Genomic DNA, 20,407 nt, shown 5'->3' with positions numbered 1-20,407 from the left:
GAATAAAACTTTGATTTAATTAAGAGTTCGTAAACCACAACAGCTGATAAAATCAGTTTCGAACAACTATGTAAAGGAAATTAGGAAACTCAAAATGCCTGAACACAAAATGAACATATGAATAAACAGTGATCAATTTCCAAGTAATTATTTCAAATTATATCAAAATATAGGGCGAAGTCAAGCAATATACAGCAACGTATGAGTTATTTGCGAAGTGTTCATAATCACATAATAATTGAGGATAACAAATTATTTCACTATAGATGAAGTTCATTATAATAGAGAAACAAAGTCGATCAGGTTGTGAAGGAGAGTGCGCAACAGCATGATCATTGATCTAAACATAGTGTCATGAAAACATAGTCACAGAGCTCATCACCAGACGTGCATTTTAAGGCAGGTAGAAAACGGATGTCTGATATTTGAGAATTTTCAAACAAGATCAATTGGGTCGGGTCATTCCATCTTTGAGTCTCTTTAGTACTCCATTGTTTACTCCGCTTTAGCATAAAGGTGACAGACTTCATTTCTACGTCCCAAATAAAGAGGCAGTCTCCAACAAAAGTCACATGATCAATGGCCTTTGCGTTGTGTTTAGTCCTAGGAATTAACTCATTTGTAAAATTATACGGATCGACTATCAAAATTTCATTGTTCTCGGTTGTCAAAACAATTCTGTATCCACCAATTCCACGGGATCTCATTCTGGGTGTAGAGGTACTCCGTATTACAAAATTTAAGTTATGACTGAACTTGAGAACTTTGCGATCCTCTAACCAGTAACACCAATGAACCTCACCGTTGTAGCCGAAAGGACAAACTAGATTGGGAAATGCAGGCACCTCAATCTCCGTCTTCAAGCAAACTTTAGAATTAGATATGTCTGCTCTAAAAATTGTACCAGAGTTAGTAAAAATAATACAAGAACACAAATAATTGGTACAATATATTGAGTAGTACGTCTTAACATCTTGACTGAACTCAATTTTACCAACATCTGTAAGATGAAGAGAACTTGACCCATCGACTTTCAACCTCTCTATTTTCATAATTCGGTCCTCGACAGTGAAGATGAAGTTCGAATAAACAACTGCCATCACTGGAAATCTTTTCAAACAGCGATTGTCAATTTTCGTAACAACTGTTTTCAACTTCCTGTCAACTTCATTTCCAATTTGATCAATCAATTCCGTAACGTCACTAAAATCACAAGACTTGACTTGGCAAACCATAGCCAGAGTCTTTTCACGATATTCACAAACTTCCTTGTACTCGCTGCTTAGACCTTTAAAATCATTCACGAGATGCGGGCTTGTCATTGCTAACGAATCTCGTGATCTCCTTTGCAGTTTCAGCAAATCTTCAATTTGATCAGTAATTTCTTTCTGTTCAAGCTCGACGAATCTCAAATTTTCATCGATTCTCTTCAGCCATATTTGCCGCAATTCATCAAGTTTCTTCTCACACAAATCTTGCAGATGCATCTGTTCGTTTTCATGACAACTCCTTGCTTCAGATATTGCCTCTTTCTTCGCTCTCAGGGGTTTCTCATCTAACTCCAACTTGGTCAACATTTCGAACACTTCCTTTTTAATCTCAATAGCTCTTTCATCAATGCTTCCCATTTTATGCTCGCTGTGATTTCCCAGACATTTTGGACAAAAGGAGACGTCACATGTTTTGCAATACTGATTATGAAGCTTCTTGTGATCAACGCACACTAAAGGCACTTGACCTTTCGAAGTTCTGACGTCATGACCTTTTTTCACATGTGGGCAGATACAAGATTCACAGAAAAGCTCCTTCGTGACGTCATTCGAACACTCTCCAATTTGATCACAAGTTTCGCAAGTGTACAACTCTATTTCTCTCTCCCCGCAAGACGTACATGTTAAGACAGAACCATCCATTGAACCAAGATGAATCTGAAAGAGCCAAGATAATATGATTCCCATTAAGCGCTCAAATAACCTTGAAATCTTTTCGTAGCTTACTCATTTTACAGTCAAATGAAATTTCCTCTTAGACTAGCAAGGCAATGAAATTCTCAAGAGACAGCATTAAAATGACTGGGCAGCAAAGTAGGCAGCGAAATCACCAAGGATACCAGTACAGCAAGTAAACATACATTTTGCAGCAAATGAAATGAAATTGTAAAGCCCATTCCAATCGAGTTGTCCAAATACAAAAGAAGAAACCCAGAAACCCTGGAAAGTCTAATACAGACATCAACCTAGTTCTACAATGCCACACCATAAAAATTTTGAGGTGAATCATTTGATTCAAAAATCGAAAGACCGTATACGATAGATGGAAAACTGTTTACACAGGTTTACAACACCAACCCAGGACTTTTACATGCAAAAAAAAGAAAATCTTTGTTAGGTAGTTTTTATGTTTGCATTTTGATTATTTCACAATCAGTTGATACAGGTATGCTTAACTTTTATTTTGTAGTGACAATTTAAAAAAGCACAAATTTTGAAAAAAAATTAATTAGCCGAACTACTAACATATCTGAAGCAAAACTGGAAACATTAACAAGAAGTTTCAAATCATAAAAACAATTGCTGTTATTGACAAGAGACAAAACTGGAATACCTTTGAACAGGTTGGATAGCATCAATTTTCAAGCACAAAAAAAATTCTAAAAACGAAAGATGTAAAAACTTTGAACGAGAGTTTAAAATTGTCTCCTTTCGACGAGCACGACAGAACAATTTAAAGCAAAATTAAGCAAAAAATCATTTTGCATCACAACTAAAGAAATACAACAGACATCAAGTTGCCCGTTGGAAACAAATGCACAATTTTTATCCACGAATTGTTTTCTCCTACGGAGAATAAAGTTTGGATCGCTGCAAAATTGTATTCAAATCTGTCTCAAAAGTGATCACAAGGAAGAAAATTTTCCCCTTTCGTGCCTTAAACGCCCGACAATGCAGTAAAACGTTTATTGCGAAAATAAGAAAAAGAATGAAGTACTTTTTATATACCTTCAAAGCTCACTTTTACCATTTAAAGTCTTACGTTATCGCCTCTTCGAAGCTTGCGAAAAACAATGTCACAGGAATTTATTAAAAAAAACTGGAGCAAGAAATACTTAGCACTTGTCGGGAAACTGGGATTTAAGCACACTTTATCACAAATTTTATGGGCCACCAAGCTGAGTAGTGTTGCCTCAAGATGGCAATCGCCAGGCAAATTGTTAACAATATGAACTGCTCTCAGTTTGTTAGTAGTTGGGAACTCATGAGATGTAAGAAGCTCAACAGCAGAAATTACTTTTCCTCATAAGAGCAAGTTCGGCGTAATTAATTGAAGTGTACAAAAGCCAAAACAGTTGAATTCAACAAGGATAAAAGTGAATGAATTGAGATGCACTCTGCACTTTAGCAACAAAAAAACCAAAGAATAACCTAAATCTTTTCCTTAAAAACTAAGAGTCAACTCATTCTTATAATAACACAGCGAAGCTTCGAGGAAAATTTCAATTTACTTGACCTTCAAAAAGCATTCTTTTCGAACCCATCTGATGATTAATGGACACCACTTGGAAAACAACCAAACTTTTTATCAAACAAGTAAGTATTTAGTTGAGCAAGTAACTGCAAGCAAGTGTCAAGGTAGTCACAAAATATCAGCAAGTTTTATCAGCGAATTAAATTTTGGAACTAAATCAACCCAACAATAAAAACTTTTACAAAACTTATCATGTTCAATTAGATCATCACAATTGAAACACAATAAAATTTGAGATTTTGAATTAAAGGTGGGCTTAACGTGCCCAAAATTAAATCTGAATTGTCAACGCAATAAAAAACGGCGATTTGGAGCTCCTGTCGACAAAAAAGAAGGCAAATACTTGCAAACACACAACAAAATGTCAAGCGCTAAACTGGAAAGGTCTACTATAAAAACTCAAGCGATGGTACAATCTGAATTGATACCACGAAACAAACGACCACAATTAGAGAACTCATTAAAATAAAAACTCATAAGTCATCAGACACTATTGCCCAGACGAATTGAAAGAAATTCAAAAAAGATACAAAATCAATGGCTGCAAATTACACTGAAACTAAACAAAACATAAATGTTGAAAAAGAAATTGTTCTCTAAATCCACTCTAAGTTGCGAACAATGTCTTCATTAATGTTCAGGTTTTGTTCAAAATCAGATGTAAATTGCACGCACTGGTTGTATACCATTTTTTGACCGGCGATATTAAAAAAAAGGTCGGACCAGTAGGGCCTCAGTAAATTCCGACAAAGTTGCCAGCTAAAAACTAGTTGAAACTGTTGAGATTTTCGTAAATGAGCCCCCTCATCAGTCTGCCCGAAACCAAGACCCACAAAAATTGCTTTTCAAAATGGACAACTCTCTAAGCTCTGCGGTCCACACAGTGAGCCCGCCGAGGCAATCTTTTCGTCGTGATATTCCACAGAAGTAGGACTTTGGATTGCCGTTAAAAGATATAAAAGTTGAAATAAGGATCAAGAGAACAATTACACAGCGGAAAATCAATGAGACAGGAACATTTACAGTGGAGAGAGGATTAAATGAACTCGGTAAGAATGGCCCAACTTACTTTTTCTACTTGGCTTTACGTTCAATTGCCTAAAAATCTACAAACTGGCCAAAGCAGTGACAATGCCTTAAAATTCCAAAGCAGCTTAAAAGAGAGAATGCGCCCAAATGGGCAAATAATTGAAGTTGCTAATACTGAAATGATATACATCCAATCTTGCAGTATTTTTACGTACCAGATTATAGCAAAAACACGAAAAGCGTAACCATTAACCAGGCAAATTAAATTAATTTTATGCACAATCAATTCTGTTCGTTCCCCTCTCCCCCGTGGCTGCTTATTATTTGCAACCACCAAGAGCACGTGCCAAATTTTTATATGGGTATATATTGTACAACGACGAATGCTCTGAAACAGGGGGGGTGCATAACGTACATTGGTGGGGGGATGCATAAAGTACTTTGGTGGTAACTGAAAAAATCTGACGATCATTACATTAAAAAGCACGACTATAACTTTTGCCTTCACTCGTTGCTACAACAATATGGCCACCCCAAAAAGCTTGAAAGATATAAAAAAAATGGAAAGGGTATTTGAAGAGGACTGCAACTTACGCATCTAACCATCAAGCATTCTAACCTCCGGAAAACAGCTTTGCCATATGGCAACAAGAACTGCCGCAAGAGCAACCCGATATACATCAAAGAAATTAAGCAAATCCACCAACCTTATGACAGAGAAGACTGATAAGAGTTGCCGATATATTGAGAAAGAAGCTTCCAAAAAACCTCACCATTGCATGACGGTACTTCCAATTAGACTAATTAATTTCCCGGAGGTACCTTAAAGGCAACACGCAGGGCAAGTCAATAAAAAACGATATTTATTTGGCAATACAGGTCTATCTGAATCAGGGGTAATAAATATAAATTGAATTAGTGCAATTTTTAGAGTTGGCTCGTTTCAAAGAAGATCAAATACTTGCTTAAAAACCTTTAAAAAAAGAGTGATGCCTTAACTTTGGTAGCTAAATACTCTCTGATAATCACCCCACTTGACTATTTTGATACTGGCCCCTGAAACTTATTGAAAGTCTTACAGATGCGTGATTCTAAGCAGACAACTTAAAACGCCAAACAAAATATCAAGTGTTAAACTGCAGAGGGCCAGTAGAAATTATACAGCAATGTTTCAACGTATATCAAGTGTTAAACTGCAGAGGGCCAGTAGAAATTATACAGCAATGTTTCAACGTAAACTGATAGTAAAAAAATGCTTATAAGAGATCACCCGCTATTGCGTAATAGTTCAGAAAAGATATACAACCAATGGCTGCAAATTACCTTGAATTTAAACAAAACATGAATGTTCAAAAAATGGTTTTCTAAGTCGACTCTTAGTTGAAAAATCTTTCTATGTTGATCAACCGCTACTGCTGAATCTATACAATCAATAGTGGCAAATAACCTTGAATTAAAACAAAACAAGAATGGTTGAAAACAGGGGAACAACAGTGGGAAAAGAAAACGTTCAGCGGCAAGAACAGAGCTAGGAGTCATTTTTCAAAAAGTCTTAAAGCTGCAAGTAAACCTTCAATGTGGAAATGCACACAAATTAGCAGCAGCTTAAAGACGATTACTTTGAAATAATATTGGCAGAGATTAAAGGAAACATACATCATCAGCCGGCTGAATATTTACCTTTAACAGATGCTCCAATAAAAAACCGAGCTTTTCCAAAGAATCAAAAAATGGGAATGAAAGAAGTTAAATGATATTTGCGAAGCACTGAAACTTATTCACTCCTCATCCTCAAAAAGTGTAAAAGTGTTTATCCTCTTGACCTCAAAAATGTTTTAAAAAAATGAGACCATCCGCCATATAGAAACAAGAATTGTCGAAAGAGCAACCTGATATACACCAAAGGAATTTCGGAAATGCGCTGACCTTATGACAGGAGAGACAGATAAGATTTCCCGATATATTGCAAAAGAAACTTTCAAAAACCACACCATTGCGTCACGGTACTTGCAATTAGACCAATTATTTTCCGGAGGATACTAAAACACAACATGCCGTTCAAGATAAAAAAACACGAATTTTATTTGGCAATACAGGTCCATCTGAATCAGAGGTAATGACTATAAATTGGATCAGTGCAATATTTAGAATAGAACCGTTTCCAGGAAGTCCAAATACTTGCGTAAAAAGCCTTAAAAAATGATGAGTCCAATCTTACCTTCGGTTGCTGGAAATTGTGTCTGATACTCACCCCTTTTCACTAACTCAATACTAGCCCCTGAATCTTATTCAAAGTTTTACAGAGGTGTGATTATAAGCGGAAAAATTGAAACGTTAATTCTTGTTCGAGTTCACAGCGAACTTGAATCAGCAATTAAATTTATTCGCATTAAACGAAATTTGCTAACTTTATGCGAGGTAACAGAAACAGGATCATCTGGGAGCAAAGCAGTCTGCTTCTAAAAATCCAACCTAATTATGAAAAGCCAAACTGAACTTCGAGTTTCTCTAATCACGTTTCGTTAAAACACGAAACATTAAAAAATAACCTCTGAGTCACAGACTTATGCTCGAAATTAATAAACAAAAGTGTGTTCTCAAGTTAAAGAAACACAAGGTTTAGTTTTTGTTAAAACTAATAAATTGATAGTTCTCGATCCACATCTAGTGGTTAATTGTTTTGGACTGGGACACAAAACGCAACAAACAAATTTAATTGGCAAAGCATACTAATCTCTTGTGAACCAAATCAAGTGCCTAGAGAAAAAGCAACGTCGTGAATCACCAAATGCTACATTTCTACAACACAGTAGCAAATAAGAAAAATCTAAATCGTCAAAAATTCGGAAACAACTCAATCTTATGGGAATAGTGAAGGCGCAATGAACCTTTCAATTTACTTGACTTCCCTTCATATTAATTTGATGAATTAAGGACACCAGTTAGAAAATGAGAAGACCAGTTTCAATTCAACAAGCAAGTAATTAGTAAAGCAAGTGACTATATGTCTCAACGTAGTCAAAAAATGTCAGCAACTTTAAAATGACTGTCAAACAGTTTTTTCTAAAAAATACCACTCGATGGATGACGTGAACTTTCGCAGTAAAAAACTCCAACAATAAAAAGGTTAGAAAAATTTAATCAATTTTCAATTAAAACAATTTAAACTAGAAATTTTGATAGAAAGGTGGGAATTACTCGCAAAAAACAAAATCTGAATATTCAAAGTGATGAAAACCGCAATCTTGAGCTCTTACGAAAAAAAAAGATTTTAAAAAATTGTAAATACAAAACAAAATATCAAGTGTTAAACTGGAAAGGGCCAATAGAAAATCTAAAGAAATGTTTCAACGTAAACTGATAAAAACTGCTTATAAGGGATCACCAGCTACTGCACAATAGTTCAGAAAAGATATACAACCAATGGCTGCAAATTACCGTGTATTTAAGCAAAACATGAATATTCAAAAAAATGGTTTTCTTAGTCAACTCTTAGTTGCAAAACTTTTTAATGTTGATCATCCGCTGCTGCTGAATATATACAATCACTAGTTGCTATTAACCTTGAATTTAAACAAAATGTGAATGTTGAAAAAAAATTGTTCGCTAAGTCAACTCTTAGCTGAGAAAAATTTCTTCAACTATGTTCATGTTTCATTCAAATTAAACGCAAAATGCATCCATTGACCGTATATCACTTAGTGTACTTTCCCATCAGATTTAAAAAAACTTTTGATTAGTTTAGTAGATATGATGGCAAAACTTAGTTATTTTAAAAGATGTTGAAATAGCGGTCGTGCGAATAATGAAAACAGGCGAACAGCAGTGGGACATGAAAACGTTCAGGGGAAAGAACAGAGCTAGGAGCCATTTTTCAAAATGCCTAAAAGCTGCAAGTGCAGCTTCAATGTGAGAATGCACCCAAATTAACAAAATCTTCAAGTCGTTTACAATGGAACAACACAAATTCGAACTTCAGAATGACCGTTTAACCGTTTTTTAAGAAAAGCATTCGATTGAGTATTTCTACGGAGCAGGTCAAATCTTGAAACGAGTGGAGCGAGGGCATGTACTCAGATGTAAATGATAACCATGCAAAATTGGCCCAATTGAGTCAACTTTATCGACAATTGCATTTAATTGGCAGAGATCAAAGGCAAAATACATCATCAGCTGCCTGAAATTTAACCTTTAATAGTTGCTCAAATGAAAAAAAGCTACTCCAAAGAATAACAAAATTGGAATGAAAGAAGTTAAATTGGACCTGCGGAAGACTGCAACTTATTCCTTATGACCATGTGTTCTTAACTCTGACCTGAAAAAGATGGAAAAAAATGAGAGTAATCGCCATTTGGCAACATGAAATTTTGAAAGAGCAACCTGATATTCACCAAAAGAATTTCGGGAATGCGCTGACCTTATGACAAAAGAGACAGATAAGAGTTCTCGATATATTGCAAAAGAAGCTTTAAAAAGCACACCATAGCATCACGGTACTTCCAATTAGACCAATTACTTTCCCAGAGAATACTAAAACACAACATGCAGAGCAAGTTAAAAAAACACAAAATTTATTTGGCAATACAGATCCATCTGAATCCGGCGTAATGAAAATAAATTGGATCAGTGCAACTTTTAGAATTGGCTCGCTTCAAAGAAGTTCAAACACTTCCGTAAAAGCCCTTAAAAAAGATGACTGCTATCTAAACTTCGATTGCTAAAAACTGTGTCTGATAATCAACCCACTTGACTATGTTGATACTGGCCCCTGAAAATTATTGGAGGTGTTACAGAGGCGTGATTCTACGCAAACAACTTAAAACGCAAAACAAAATATCAAGTGTTAAACTGCAGAGGGCCAGTAGAAAATACACAGCAATATTTCAACGTAAACTGATAATAAAAACGGCTTATAAGAGCAACCGCTACTGCGCAATACTTCAGAAAAGATATACAGCCAATGACTGCAAATTACCTTGAAATTCAGCAAAACATGAACGAATGTTCAAAAAATGGTTTTCAAATTCAACTTTTAGTTGGAAACTTTTTTAATGTTGATCACCAGCTATTGCTGAATATATTTAATCAGTAGTTGCAGATCACCTTGAGTTTAAACAAAAATGAATGTTGAAGAAGAAATTGTTCTCTAAGTCAACTTTTAGTTGAGAAAAATTTCTTCGATTATGTTCATGTTTTATTCAAAATAAACGCAAACTGCATCCATTGACCATATATAACTTAGTGTGCTTTCCTATCAGATTAAAAAAGCTTTGAATGTTCTCTTGCACAAAAAACAAGATTATATCATGATTTCTCGAATCACGCTTCGTTAAAACCCATAACATTATAAAAAAATAACCACTGGGTCACAGACTTATGCTCGAAAACAATTTTAAAAAGTGTTCTCAAATTAAAGCAACACAAGGATTAGTTTTTGTAAAAACTAATGGATTGATAGTTCTGGATCCACGTCTAGTGCTTAATTGTTCTGGATTGGGAAGAAAAACGCAAAAAAAAACAAATTTAACTGGCAAAGCATACTTATCTCTTGTAAACCAAATCAAGTGCATAAAGAAAAAGCAAAACATCCATTTCTACAACACAGTAGCAAATAAGAAAAATCTAAATCGTCAAAAATTCAGAATCAACTCAATCTTATAGGAATAGTGAAGGCGCAATGAACATTTCAATTTGCTTGACTTCTCTTCATATTGATTTGATGATTTACGGACACTCAACAAGTAGGTAATTAGTTAAGCAAGTAACCATAGTCTTAACGTAGTCAAAAAATTTGAGCAACTTCAAAATGACTGTCGAACAGTTTTTTTTTCTAAAAATACAACTTGATGGATGACGTAAACTTTTGCAGTGAAAAACTCCAACAATAGAAATTTTAGAAAACTTTAGAAAACAAAATTAAATCTGAATAGTCAAAGTGATAAAAACCGCAATCTTGACCTCTTGTGAACAAATAAAAGAAATTAAATAATTTTAAACACAAAGCAAAAAGTCAAGTGTTAAACTGGAAAACTGGAAAAGTGCAATAGAAAATCTAAAGAAATGGTTCAACGTAAACTGATAATAAAAACTGCTGATAAGGGATCACCCGCTACTGCGCAATAGTTCAGAAAAGATATACAACCAATGGCTGCAAATTACCTTGAATTTAAGCAAAACATGAATGTTCAAAAAACGGTTTTTCAATTCAACTCTTGTTGGAAAATTTTTTTATGTCGATCACCCGCTACTATTGAATATATACAATCAATAGTTTCAAATAACCTTGAATATAAACAAAAAATGAATGTTGAAAAGGAAATTGTTCTCTAAGCCAACTCTTAGTTGAGAAAATTTTCGTCAGTTATGTTCAAGTTTTATTCAAATTTAACTCAAATTGCATGCTTTGACCGTATATCTATTACAATACTTTCCCCATAGATTTTTTTTAAAAAACAGAACTTCGGATTAGTTTAGTAGATATGATGGCAAAACTAGGTTATGTTAAAAATAAGTTGAAATAACGGTCGAGCGAATTGTGAAAACAGGGGAACAGCAGTGGGGCATGAAAACATTCAGCAGAAAGAAGGACTGGGAGCCATTTTTCAAGAAGCCTTAAGGCTGCAAGTGCACCCTCAATGTAGGAATGCACACAAATTAGCATTAACCTAAAGTCGTTTACATTGAAATAAAATTGGCAGCGACTAAAGGCAAAATACATAATCAGCTGCCTAAACCTTTACCTTTAATAGTTGCTCCATTAAAAAAGTTAGCTACTCCAAAGAATCACAAAATGGGAATGAAAGAAGTTGAATAGTACCTGCGGAGCACTGCAACTTATCCCCTAAGATCATGTGTTCTTACCTCTGACCTCGAAAATGTGAAAAAAATGAGAGTAATCGTCATTTGGCAAGTAAAAATGTCGAGGGAGCAACCTGATATACACCGAAGGAATTTCGGAAATGCGCTGACCTTATGACAGGAGAGACAGATAAGATTTCCCGATATATTGCAAAAGAAGCTTTCAAAAAACCACACCATTGCGCCACGGTACTTCCAATTAGACCAATTAATTTCACGGAGGATAAAAAAACACAACACGCAGGCCAAGTTATTAAAAAAATAAAATTTATTTGGCAATACAGGTCCATCTGAATCAGAGGTGATGACTATAAAATTGATCAGTGCAATATTTAGAATAGAATCGTTTCAAGAAGTTCAAATACTTGCTTAAAAACCCTTAAGATGATGAGCGCTATCTCAACTTCGGTTGCTATTAATTGTGTCTGATACTCACCCATTTTTACTATTTTAATACTAGACCCTGAAACTTATTATAGTTTTACAGAGGTGTGATTACTTGTTCGAGCATAAAGCGCAATTGAATCAGCAATTAAATTTGTTCGTATTGAACTAAATTTCCTGTTTCGATGCGAGGTAACAGAAATAGGATCATTTGGGAGCAAAGCATTCTGCTTATAAAAATCCAACCTATTTATGAAAAGCCAAATTGAAGTTCGAATGTCCTCCTGCACAAACAAAAAACAAGATTGTAACTTGATCTCTCTAATCACGCTTCGTTGAAACCCGAAACATTAAATAAAAGTAGCCACTGGGTCAAAGACCTAAGCTCGAAATTAATAAATAAAAGTGTGTTCTCAAAATAAAAAGCAACACAAGGTTTAGTTTTTGTAAAAACTAAGAAATTGAAAGTTCTGGATCCACGTCTAGTGCTTAATTGTTCTGGATTGTGACACAAAACGCAAAAAAAAGCAAATTTAATTAGCAAAGCATTTCTTGTAAACCAAATAATTTGCTTAAAGAAAAAGCAACGTTGTGATTCGCCAAATACTACATTTCTTGATTCAACAAAAAAAAGTTAATTTAAAAACTTCTAGTTAACGCCGTTCAAAAGGAGTCCAAAATGGTATTTAAAAAACAGACACGTCTTGTTGATGGCTTAATTTGGACAAATTTTAAGAGATCACTCGTTTATACGAGATCACCCGCAATTGCAACAACCATGAAAGTTGATAAAAATGTTTTCCAAGTCAACTCTTAGTTGAAAAAATCTTTCAAGTACATATTTTGTTCAAAATGCAAGGGACATCTATTGACTGAACATCATTAAGTTTACTTTTCCATTAGGTTTTAAAAGGACAGAAATTTAGATTGGTTTCGCAGATATGATGGCAAGAACTAAGTTACCGTTAAAAGAAGTTGAAATAACGGTCGAGAGAACAATAACAGAGTAAAGTAAAAGCAGCGAAGCATGAAAATTTCAGAGGAAAGAAGTGAACTAGATGCCATTTTTCAAAACGCCTCAACGCTCAAAGTGCAGCTTAAAAGTGAGATTGCACCCAAATGGGAGTCAATTTCAAGAATGCCTTGCCTTGAAATAATAAAAACAAACTTGAGAATGATGTTTAACAGTTATAAAAAAACACTCAATGGATAAATTCTACGGAGCAGATCAAATCTTGGAACGAATGTAGCGATAGTATGTAAACTTCAACCATGCAAAATTGGCCAATTTAAATCAACTTAATGTCTGTGGAGTGGCTCTGTTCAATTGCCGCAGAGGCAATTAACATCAGTTGCTGGAATTTTTAATATTTGCTCCAAAAAATTAATTACTGCAGAGACTCAAAAAGTAGAAAAAAAGAAGTTAAACGGGTACTTTCAGAGTACTGCAACATATTCATTCCCTAAGATCATGTGTTCTAACCTCTGACCACAAAAAGGAAAAATTGACATTATTCGCCATATGGCAACAAGAAATGTCAAAAGAGCAACCTGATATACACCAAAGGAATTTCGGAAAAGCGATGAACTCATGGCAGAAAAGTTGGATAAGAGTTCCCGATATAAAGAAAAAATTTTCAAAAAATCTTAACATTGCTTAACGGTACATTGAATTAGATCAATTAACTTCCGGAGGATACTGGAACACAGCAAGCACGGCATGTTACTAAAAACACAAATATTATTTTGCAACAGGCAGATCTGAATCAGAGGCCATGACTATAAACTGGATGAGTGCAATAATTAGAATTGCATGGTTTCAAGGAAGTTCGAATACTTGCTTAAAAAACCCTAAAAAAGATGAGTTTAAATTTTGGTTGCGAAAATTGTGTATGATACCCATTATATATGAAATTTTTGATAATAGCCCCTGAAACTTATTGAAAGTTTTACAGAGGTGTGATTCTAAGCAGAAAACTTACTTCCTGTTCAGGTTCACAGTGAATTTGAATCAGCCCTTCACTTTTTTTGCCGTTCAATCAAATTTGCCAATTTTATGTGAGGTAACAGGAGTGGGATAATTTCTGAGCATAGCAGTCTACCAACCTATTCATGAAAAGCCAAACTAAAGTTCGAATGTTCTCTTTCACAAAAAAAAACACTTGGTGAAAGTTACATGCTCGAAATTTATAATTAAATATTGTTTTCTAAAATTAAAACAACCCAAGGTTTGGTTTTTGTAAAAACTGATAACTTGATAATTCTGGATCGACGTCTAGAGCTTTAAATTTCAGTATTGGGACATAAAACGCAAAAAAAAAGCAAACTTAATTGGCCAAGCATGCTCATCTCTTGTAAACCAAATCAAGTGCTTAAAGAAAAAACAACGTTTGTGATTCGCCAAATGCTACATTTCTACAACACAGTAGCAAATAAGAAAAATCTAAATCGTCAAAAATTCAGAATCAACTCAATCTTATAGGAATAGTGAAGGCGCAATGAACATTTCAATTTACTTGACTTCTCTTCATATTGATTTGATGATTTACGGACACTCAACAAGTAGGTAATTAGTTAAGCAAGTAACCATAGTCTTAACGTAGTCAAAAAATGTGAGCAACTTCAAAATGACTGTCGAAAAGTTTTTTTTTCTAAATATACAACTTGATGGATGACGTAAACTTTTGCAGTGAAAAACTCCAACAATAGAAATTTTAGAAAACTTTAGAAAACAAAAATAAATCTGAATAGTCAAAGTGATAAAAACCGCAATCTTGAGCTCTTGTGAACAAATAAAAGAAATTAAATAATTGTAAACACAAAACAAAATGTCAAGTGTTAAACACCAGTTCAATTCAGCAAGTAAGTAATTAGTTAAGCAAGTAACTATGTCTCAACGTAGTCAAAAATTTCCCGGAGGATACTAAAACACAACACGCTGGTCAAGTTAACCAAAACACGAATTTTATTTGGCAATACGGGTCCATCTGAATGAGAGGTAATGACTATAAACTAGATCAGTGCAATATTTAGAATAGAATCGTTTCAAGGAAGTTCCAATACTTGCTTAAAAACACTTAAAAGATAATGAGTGCTATCTTAACTTCGGTTGCTAGAAAATGTGTCTGATACTCACCCCTCTTCACTATTTCAATACTAGCCCCTGAAACTTAATCAAAGTTTTGCAGAGGTGTGATTATAAGCAGAAAACTTAAACGTTAATTCTTGTTCAAGTTCACTGCGAACTTGAATCAGCAATTAAATTTATTCGCATTGAACCAAATTTGCTAGTTTTAGGCGAGGTAACAGAAAGGGGATCAGTTAGGAGCAAAGCAGTCTGCGCTTATAAAAACCCAACCTATTTATGAAAAGCCAAACTGAAGTTCGAATGTTCTCTTGCACAAAAAACAAGATTATAACATAATTTCTCGAATCACGCTTCGTTAAAACCCATAACATTAAAAAAATAACCACTTGGTCACAGACTTATGCTCAAAAACAATTTAAAAAATGTGTTCTCAAATTAAAGCAATACAAGGATTAGTTTTTGTAAAAACTAAGGGATTGGTAGTTCTGGATCCACGTCTAGTGCTTAATTGTTCTGGATTGGGAAGAAAAACGCAAAAAAAAAACACAAATTTAATTGGCAAAGCATACTCATCTCTTGTAAACCAAATCAAGTGCATAAAGAAAAAGCAATGTTGAGATTCACCAAATGCTCCATTTCTACAACACAGTAGAAAACAAGAAAAATCTAAATCGTCAAAAATTCAGAATCAACTCAATCTTATAGGAATAGTGAAGGCGCAATGAACATTTCAATTTACTTGACTTCTCTTCATATTGATTTGATGAATTACGGACACTCAACAAGTAGGTTATTAGTTAAGCAAGTAACCATAGTCTTAACGTAGTCAAAAATTGTGAGCAACCTCATAATGACTGTCGAAAAGTTTTTTTTCTAAAAATACCACTTGATGGATGACGTAAATTTTTGCAGTGAAAAACTCCAACAATAGAAATTTTAGAAAACTTTAGAAAACAAAATTAAATCTGAATAGTCAAAGTGATAAAGGTGCAATAGAAAATCTAAAGAAATGTTTCAACGTAAACTGATAATAAAAATTGCTGATAAGGGATCACCCGCTACTGCGCAATAATTCAGAAAAGAAATACAACCAATGGCTGCAAATTACCTTGAGTTTAAGCAAAACATGAATGTTCAAAAAACGGTTTTCCAAGTCAACTCTTGTTGGAAAACTTTTTTATGTCGATCACCCGCTACTATTGAATATATACAATCAATAGTTTCAAATAACCTTGAATATAAACAAAAAATGAATGTTGAAAAAGAAATATTTCTCTAAGTCAACTCTTAGTTGAGCAAATTTTCGTCAATTATGTTCAAGTTTTATTCAAATTAAACGCAAATTGCATGCTTTGACCGCATATCTTTTACAATACTTTCCCATTAGATTTTTTTTTGAAACAGAACTTCGGATTAGTTTAGTAGATATGATGGCACGAACTAAAATACTGTTTAAAAAAGTTGAAATAGCGGTCGAGCGAACAATGAAAGCAGAGGGAAAGCAGTGAGGCATGAAAACTTTCAGAGTTAGGAGCAATTTCTCAATACGCCTTAAAGCAGCAAGTGCAGTTTCAAGGCGAGAAAATACCCAAAGGCGCAATAAATTAAAGTTGCTTACATTGAAATAATATCAATTCAAACTTCAGAATGACTGTTTAACCGTTCTTTACGAATAGCACTCAATTGACTATTTCTACGGAGCAGTTCAAATCTTGAAACGAGTTGAGCGAGTACATGTACGCAGATGAAAACGTAAACAATGCCAAATTGAGTCAACTTTATGGAAATCGCATTTTATATCTTTGGAGTTGCTTTTTTAATTGGCAGAGATTAAAGGCAAAATACATCATCAGCTGCCTGAATTATTACCTTTAATTTAATAGTTGCTAAAATAAAAAATATAGCTACTCCAAAGAATCACAAAATGGGAATGAAAGAAGTTAAATGATATCGCGGAGCACTGCAACTTATTCACTCCTCATCCTCAAAAAGGTTTTTGACCTCTTGACCTCAAAAATGTTTTTAAAAAATAAGAGCATCCGCCATATAGCAACAAGAATTGTCGAAAGAGCAGCCTGATATACACCAAGGGAATTTCGGAAATGCGCTGACCTTATGACAGGAGAGACAGATAAGATTTCCCGATATATTGCAAAAGACGCTTTCAAAAAACCGCACCATTGCGTCACGGTACTTCCAATCAGACCAATTAGTTTCCCGGAGGATTCTAACACACAAATTTATTTGGCAATACAGGTCGATCTGAATCAGTGGTAATGATTATAAATTGGATCAGTGCAATATTTAGAACTGGCTCGTTTCAAGGAAATTCAATTACTTGCTTAAAAAGCCCAAAAGAAAGACGAGTACTATCTAAACTTCAGTTGCAAAAACTGTGTTTAACCCCTCTTGACTTTTTTGATACTAGCCCCTATAACTTATTGAATTTTTTTATGTATTTAGGTGTTATTCTAAGCAGACAACTTGAAACGTTACCTCTTGGTCGAGTAAACAGCAAATTTGAATAAGCGAATGGCTTTTTTTGCTAATTTTACGTGGAGGAACAGAAATGCGGTTGTTTCTGAGCAAAGAAATTTACTTATAAACATCCAACCTCTTTATGAAAAACCTAACTGAAGTTCGAATGTTCTCTTTCACATAAAAAGTGATTATTACTTGATCGCTTTAATCAGTCATTTTAAAACCTGAAACATGAAATAAAAATTACCACATGGTCATTAATGTTGGATAAATTAAAATTATTTTCTCAAAATGAAGCAACCTGAGGCTTGATTTTTGTAAAAATTTAATTGAAAGTTCTGGATCTGCGTCTAATCCTTAATTGTTCTGCATTGGGACGCAAAACGCAAAAAAATATTTGGCAGAGCAACCTGGAAACTGACAGGGAAACGCCACTTGCAGATCTCAGAAAAAGCAGCATTAATGTAAACAAATGCAAGCGCTTTGAGAAAAAGTAACGTTGCGTATCACAAGGTTACATGACAATTTACCCAATTCCACTTTACCCTATGCTATTTTACCAATGCCATTTTACCCGAAAGGATTTTACCCAAAACGATTTTACCCGATGTGAACTTACCCAACCCTCTTTGATCTGTTCGCTCGCTTATTATCTGATGTCCGATCTTCGGTTGTGTTAGTTTCATATCAAGTACCAGGGGCCATTTAATGATATAGTTGTTCTGATAATTTTAACAATAGGGTAAATTAAAGCTGGCATTGCGTAAATTGGCATTGGGTGAAATGGCAAGTTGGGTATACTAGCATTCGGTAAAATGAGATGCGTAAATTCTATTGACACATTTTACCCAAATGGAAGAAAAAACTGTAAAGTTATGAGCTTCTAGTTAACGCCGTTCAAAAGAAGTTCAAAATAGTACTGAGTAAAACCAACGCGACTGTGCACGGCGAGGAGGTAACAATAAACGGGTTGTCTTCAATTTATTTCATCTTGTTGATTACATAAATTAAAGATATTTTTCGAAAATCGCAAGCTTGAGATCTTAGAGATGAAGTTCCTTTTCACATGCATATTACACCCCTGCTTGAGTTGAATTGTAACTTGAGATTGAAAATTAATTAAACTACCAAAAGTTTGATTTAACCAAATGAATAGAACGCTACTTTGTTACTAAATTGTTGATGAAAACTCTCAACAAGATTCCTTACGTACGTGATTTCATTGAAAATGTCAACGGCTTGCAGAAAATGACGGAAAGAAGACGAAAAATAAACCGACTAATGTCGGAATAATTGCTCTTGAACGACAGGCGAGGCAATTTAACTCATCGGCGCAGCCTAGATCAATTTTTCTTTTTGGGTCCAAAAACATTTGACCACGCCGGGATACGAACCATGGACCTCCTTTACCTAACCAGAAGCACTGCCCACTCGCCCATCAGTCCCTGTAATTGTTTTTATTTTAGGAACAAGCTTTACTCTGGAGTGAGAAAATAGAAATCACTCAAAAATGAAGAACGAAAGCGTGAAAAAGTCACTTGAGAAGTCACAGAATGTTCTAGAAAAGCGCAAAAAACGGTCACGCGAAGGATTTGCATTAAAAAAGACGCTTACAATAATTGCTATGAACTTCGTGTAATGTGTGTAAAATATGTGTAATGCATTGGATATTTTCCATTGGTACTTCGCATACCGAAAGTTTCATCGAGCGGCGTTGAACTTCTGAAGTGAATCGTACTTGATATGAGAAAGCGGCGGCTCTATTTAAATACTTCTTCCCTCTCTAGTAGCTCAGATGCAAAATGGTCAGGTTCAAAGCCCCCTTTTTATTCCACAGCTGGTTTTTACAATTTCCAACAATTTCGATGAATTTTATAGGTAGGAAAAAGTACATTCAAGAGGACTAAACAAAAAGAATTGCAGGCATTGCAATATTGATTTTATGTCAAAATTTATAATTAAAATTTCGTTTTCTATTTAGTAATCTTGAATGCAAATGCAGGTTCAAAGACTTTATGTTCAACCAACAGATTTTTACTCCTTCCAGCTTTTAAAATCCATCATACTTGGCTTTCAAAAAGTTAGCCAGTTGAAGATTCCATTAAACAAATTTCTATCAGAAATCTCCAAAACATTCACCAATCTACCTGTTCATATCAGCAGCAAATCTGGACCTTTGGAGAATTGAACAAGTAAGCAGGTCCACTAGTTAAAAAATGGATGTGGTAAAACTTTAATTATTGTTGCGATTCTACTTCGTTATGTTAGTTCAAAACGAGTGGTCAGTTTGAGCTGCCTTAATTTTAAACAAAATTGACTGCAAATTGTCCATACTGTGGTTACAGAAATTTTCACTTCAGACGGCACAAAATACCCCTTTTCCAGACTGCAACAGTTCATTTTGGAGCAATTAATTGCAAATACAAACATACGCACACAGAGATAGAGGCAAGATTGCCTAAAAAAATAAACACAGTGGAGTTCTCCATAACTAATAGATTACAAAAATGACAAGAAACCTGGTCGTTTTAGGAAGGAAAAATAAAATTTGGGCTTAGGGCGAACTAATCAAGAGCAAATGTAGTTGAGCACAAAAACAGCCTGCCGTTGAGTCAAAATGTAAATTCGAATAACTAAACATCACAGTTTCTCTAAACGACTGACTTGCACTTTTGCGTCACGAACAATCGATGTGAAAAAAAGGGAGAAAGCTGAACATTCGCAGTAGTGATATTGAAATTAGTCTGAAAAGTTAGTTGGCAACCAACCGGGTGTATTTAAGTCAGACGCAAATCTTTTGTTTGATGCACAAGTTAATTTTCCGAGACCATTTTCATCTGAAAGTACATTATCGGCCTTCAAACACTTTAACTGCTTATAGAGACGTACTTGGCTGTAACTATCAATTCATGACACTACCTCGAAAATATCTGCAACGCCCGCCGAGTACACTTGCATAGCTTTACATCAAATGATATATGATCCAGGTATACGAAAGCTACCTAAAATGCACAGAAGTAATGATATTCCAGCAAAAAAATC

General features: G+C 34.6%; 2 protein-coding genes across 6 annotated transcripts in view; one reads left to right on the top strand and one right to left on the bottom strand.

Annotated features, from left to right (window-relative positions):
• LOC142351863 (striatin-interacting protein 1 homolog) overlaps positions 1 to 20,407 on the top strand; it is a 454,798-nt gene that overhangs the window by 114,504 nt on the left and 319,887 nt on the right. The window lies entirely within an intron of this gene.
• On the bottom strand, positions 117 to 20,255 carry LOC142352201 (uncharacterized). The gene is made up of 2 exons (XM_075404629.1): positions 20,134 to 20,255; positions 117 to 1,928 (listed from the first exon to the last, which is right to left on the bottom strand). Exon 2 carries the CDS (start codon positions 1,911 to 1,913, stop codon positions 333 to 335), a length of 1,581 nt encoding a protein of 526 aa, XP_075260744.1. The 5' UTR covers positions 1,914 to 1,928; positions 20,134 to 20,255; the 3' UTR covers positions 117 to 332.

The sequence above is a fragment of the Convolutriloba macropyga genome, chromosome 13, assembly GCF_964194025.1.
Source record: "Convolutriloba macropyga chromosome 13, txConMacr16.3, whole genome shotgun sequence".
NCBI lineage: Eukaryota > Metazoa > Xenacoelomorpha > Acoela > Convolutidae > Convolutriloba > Convolutriloba macropyga.
Note: the sequence above shows the minus strand (reverse complement) of the source record. Positions and strands in the feature narration are given on the sequence as shown.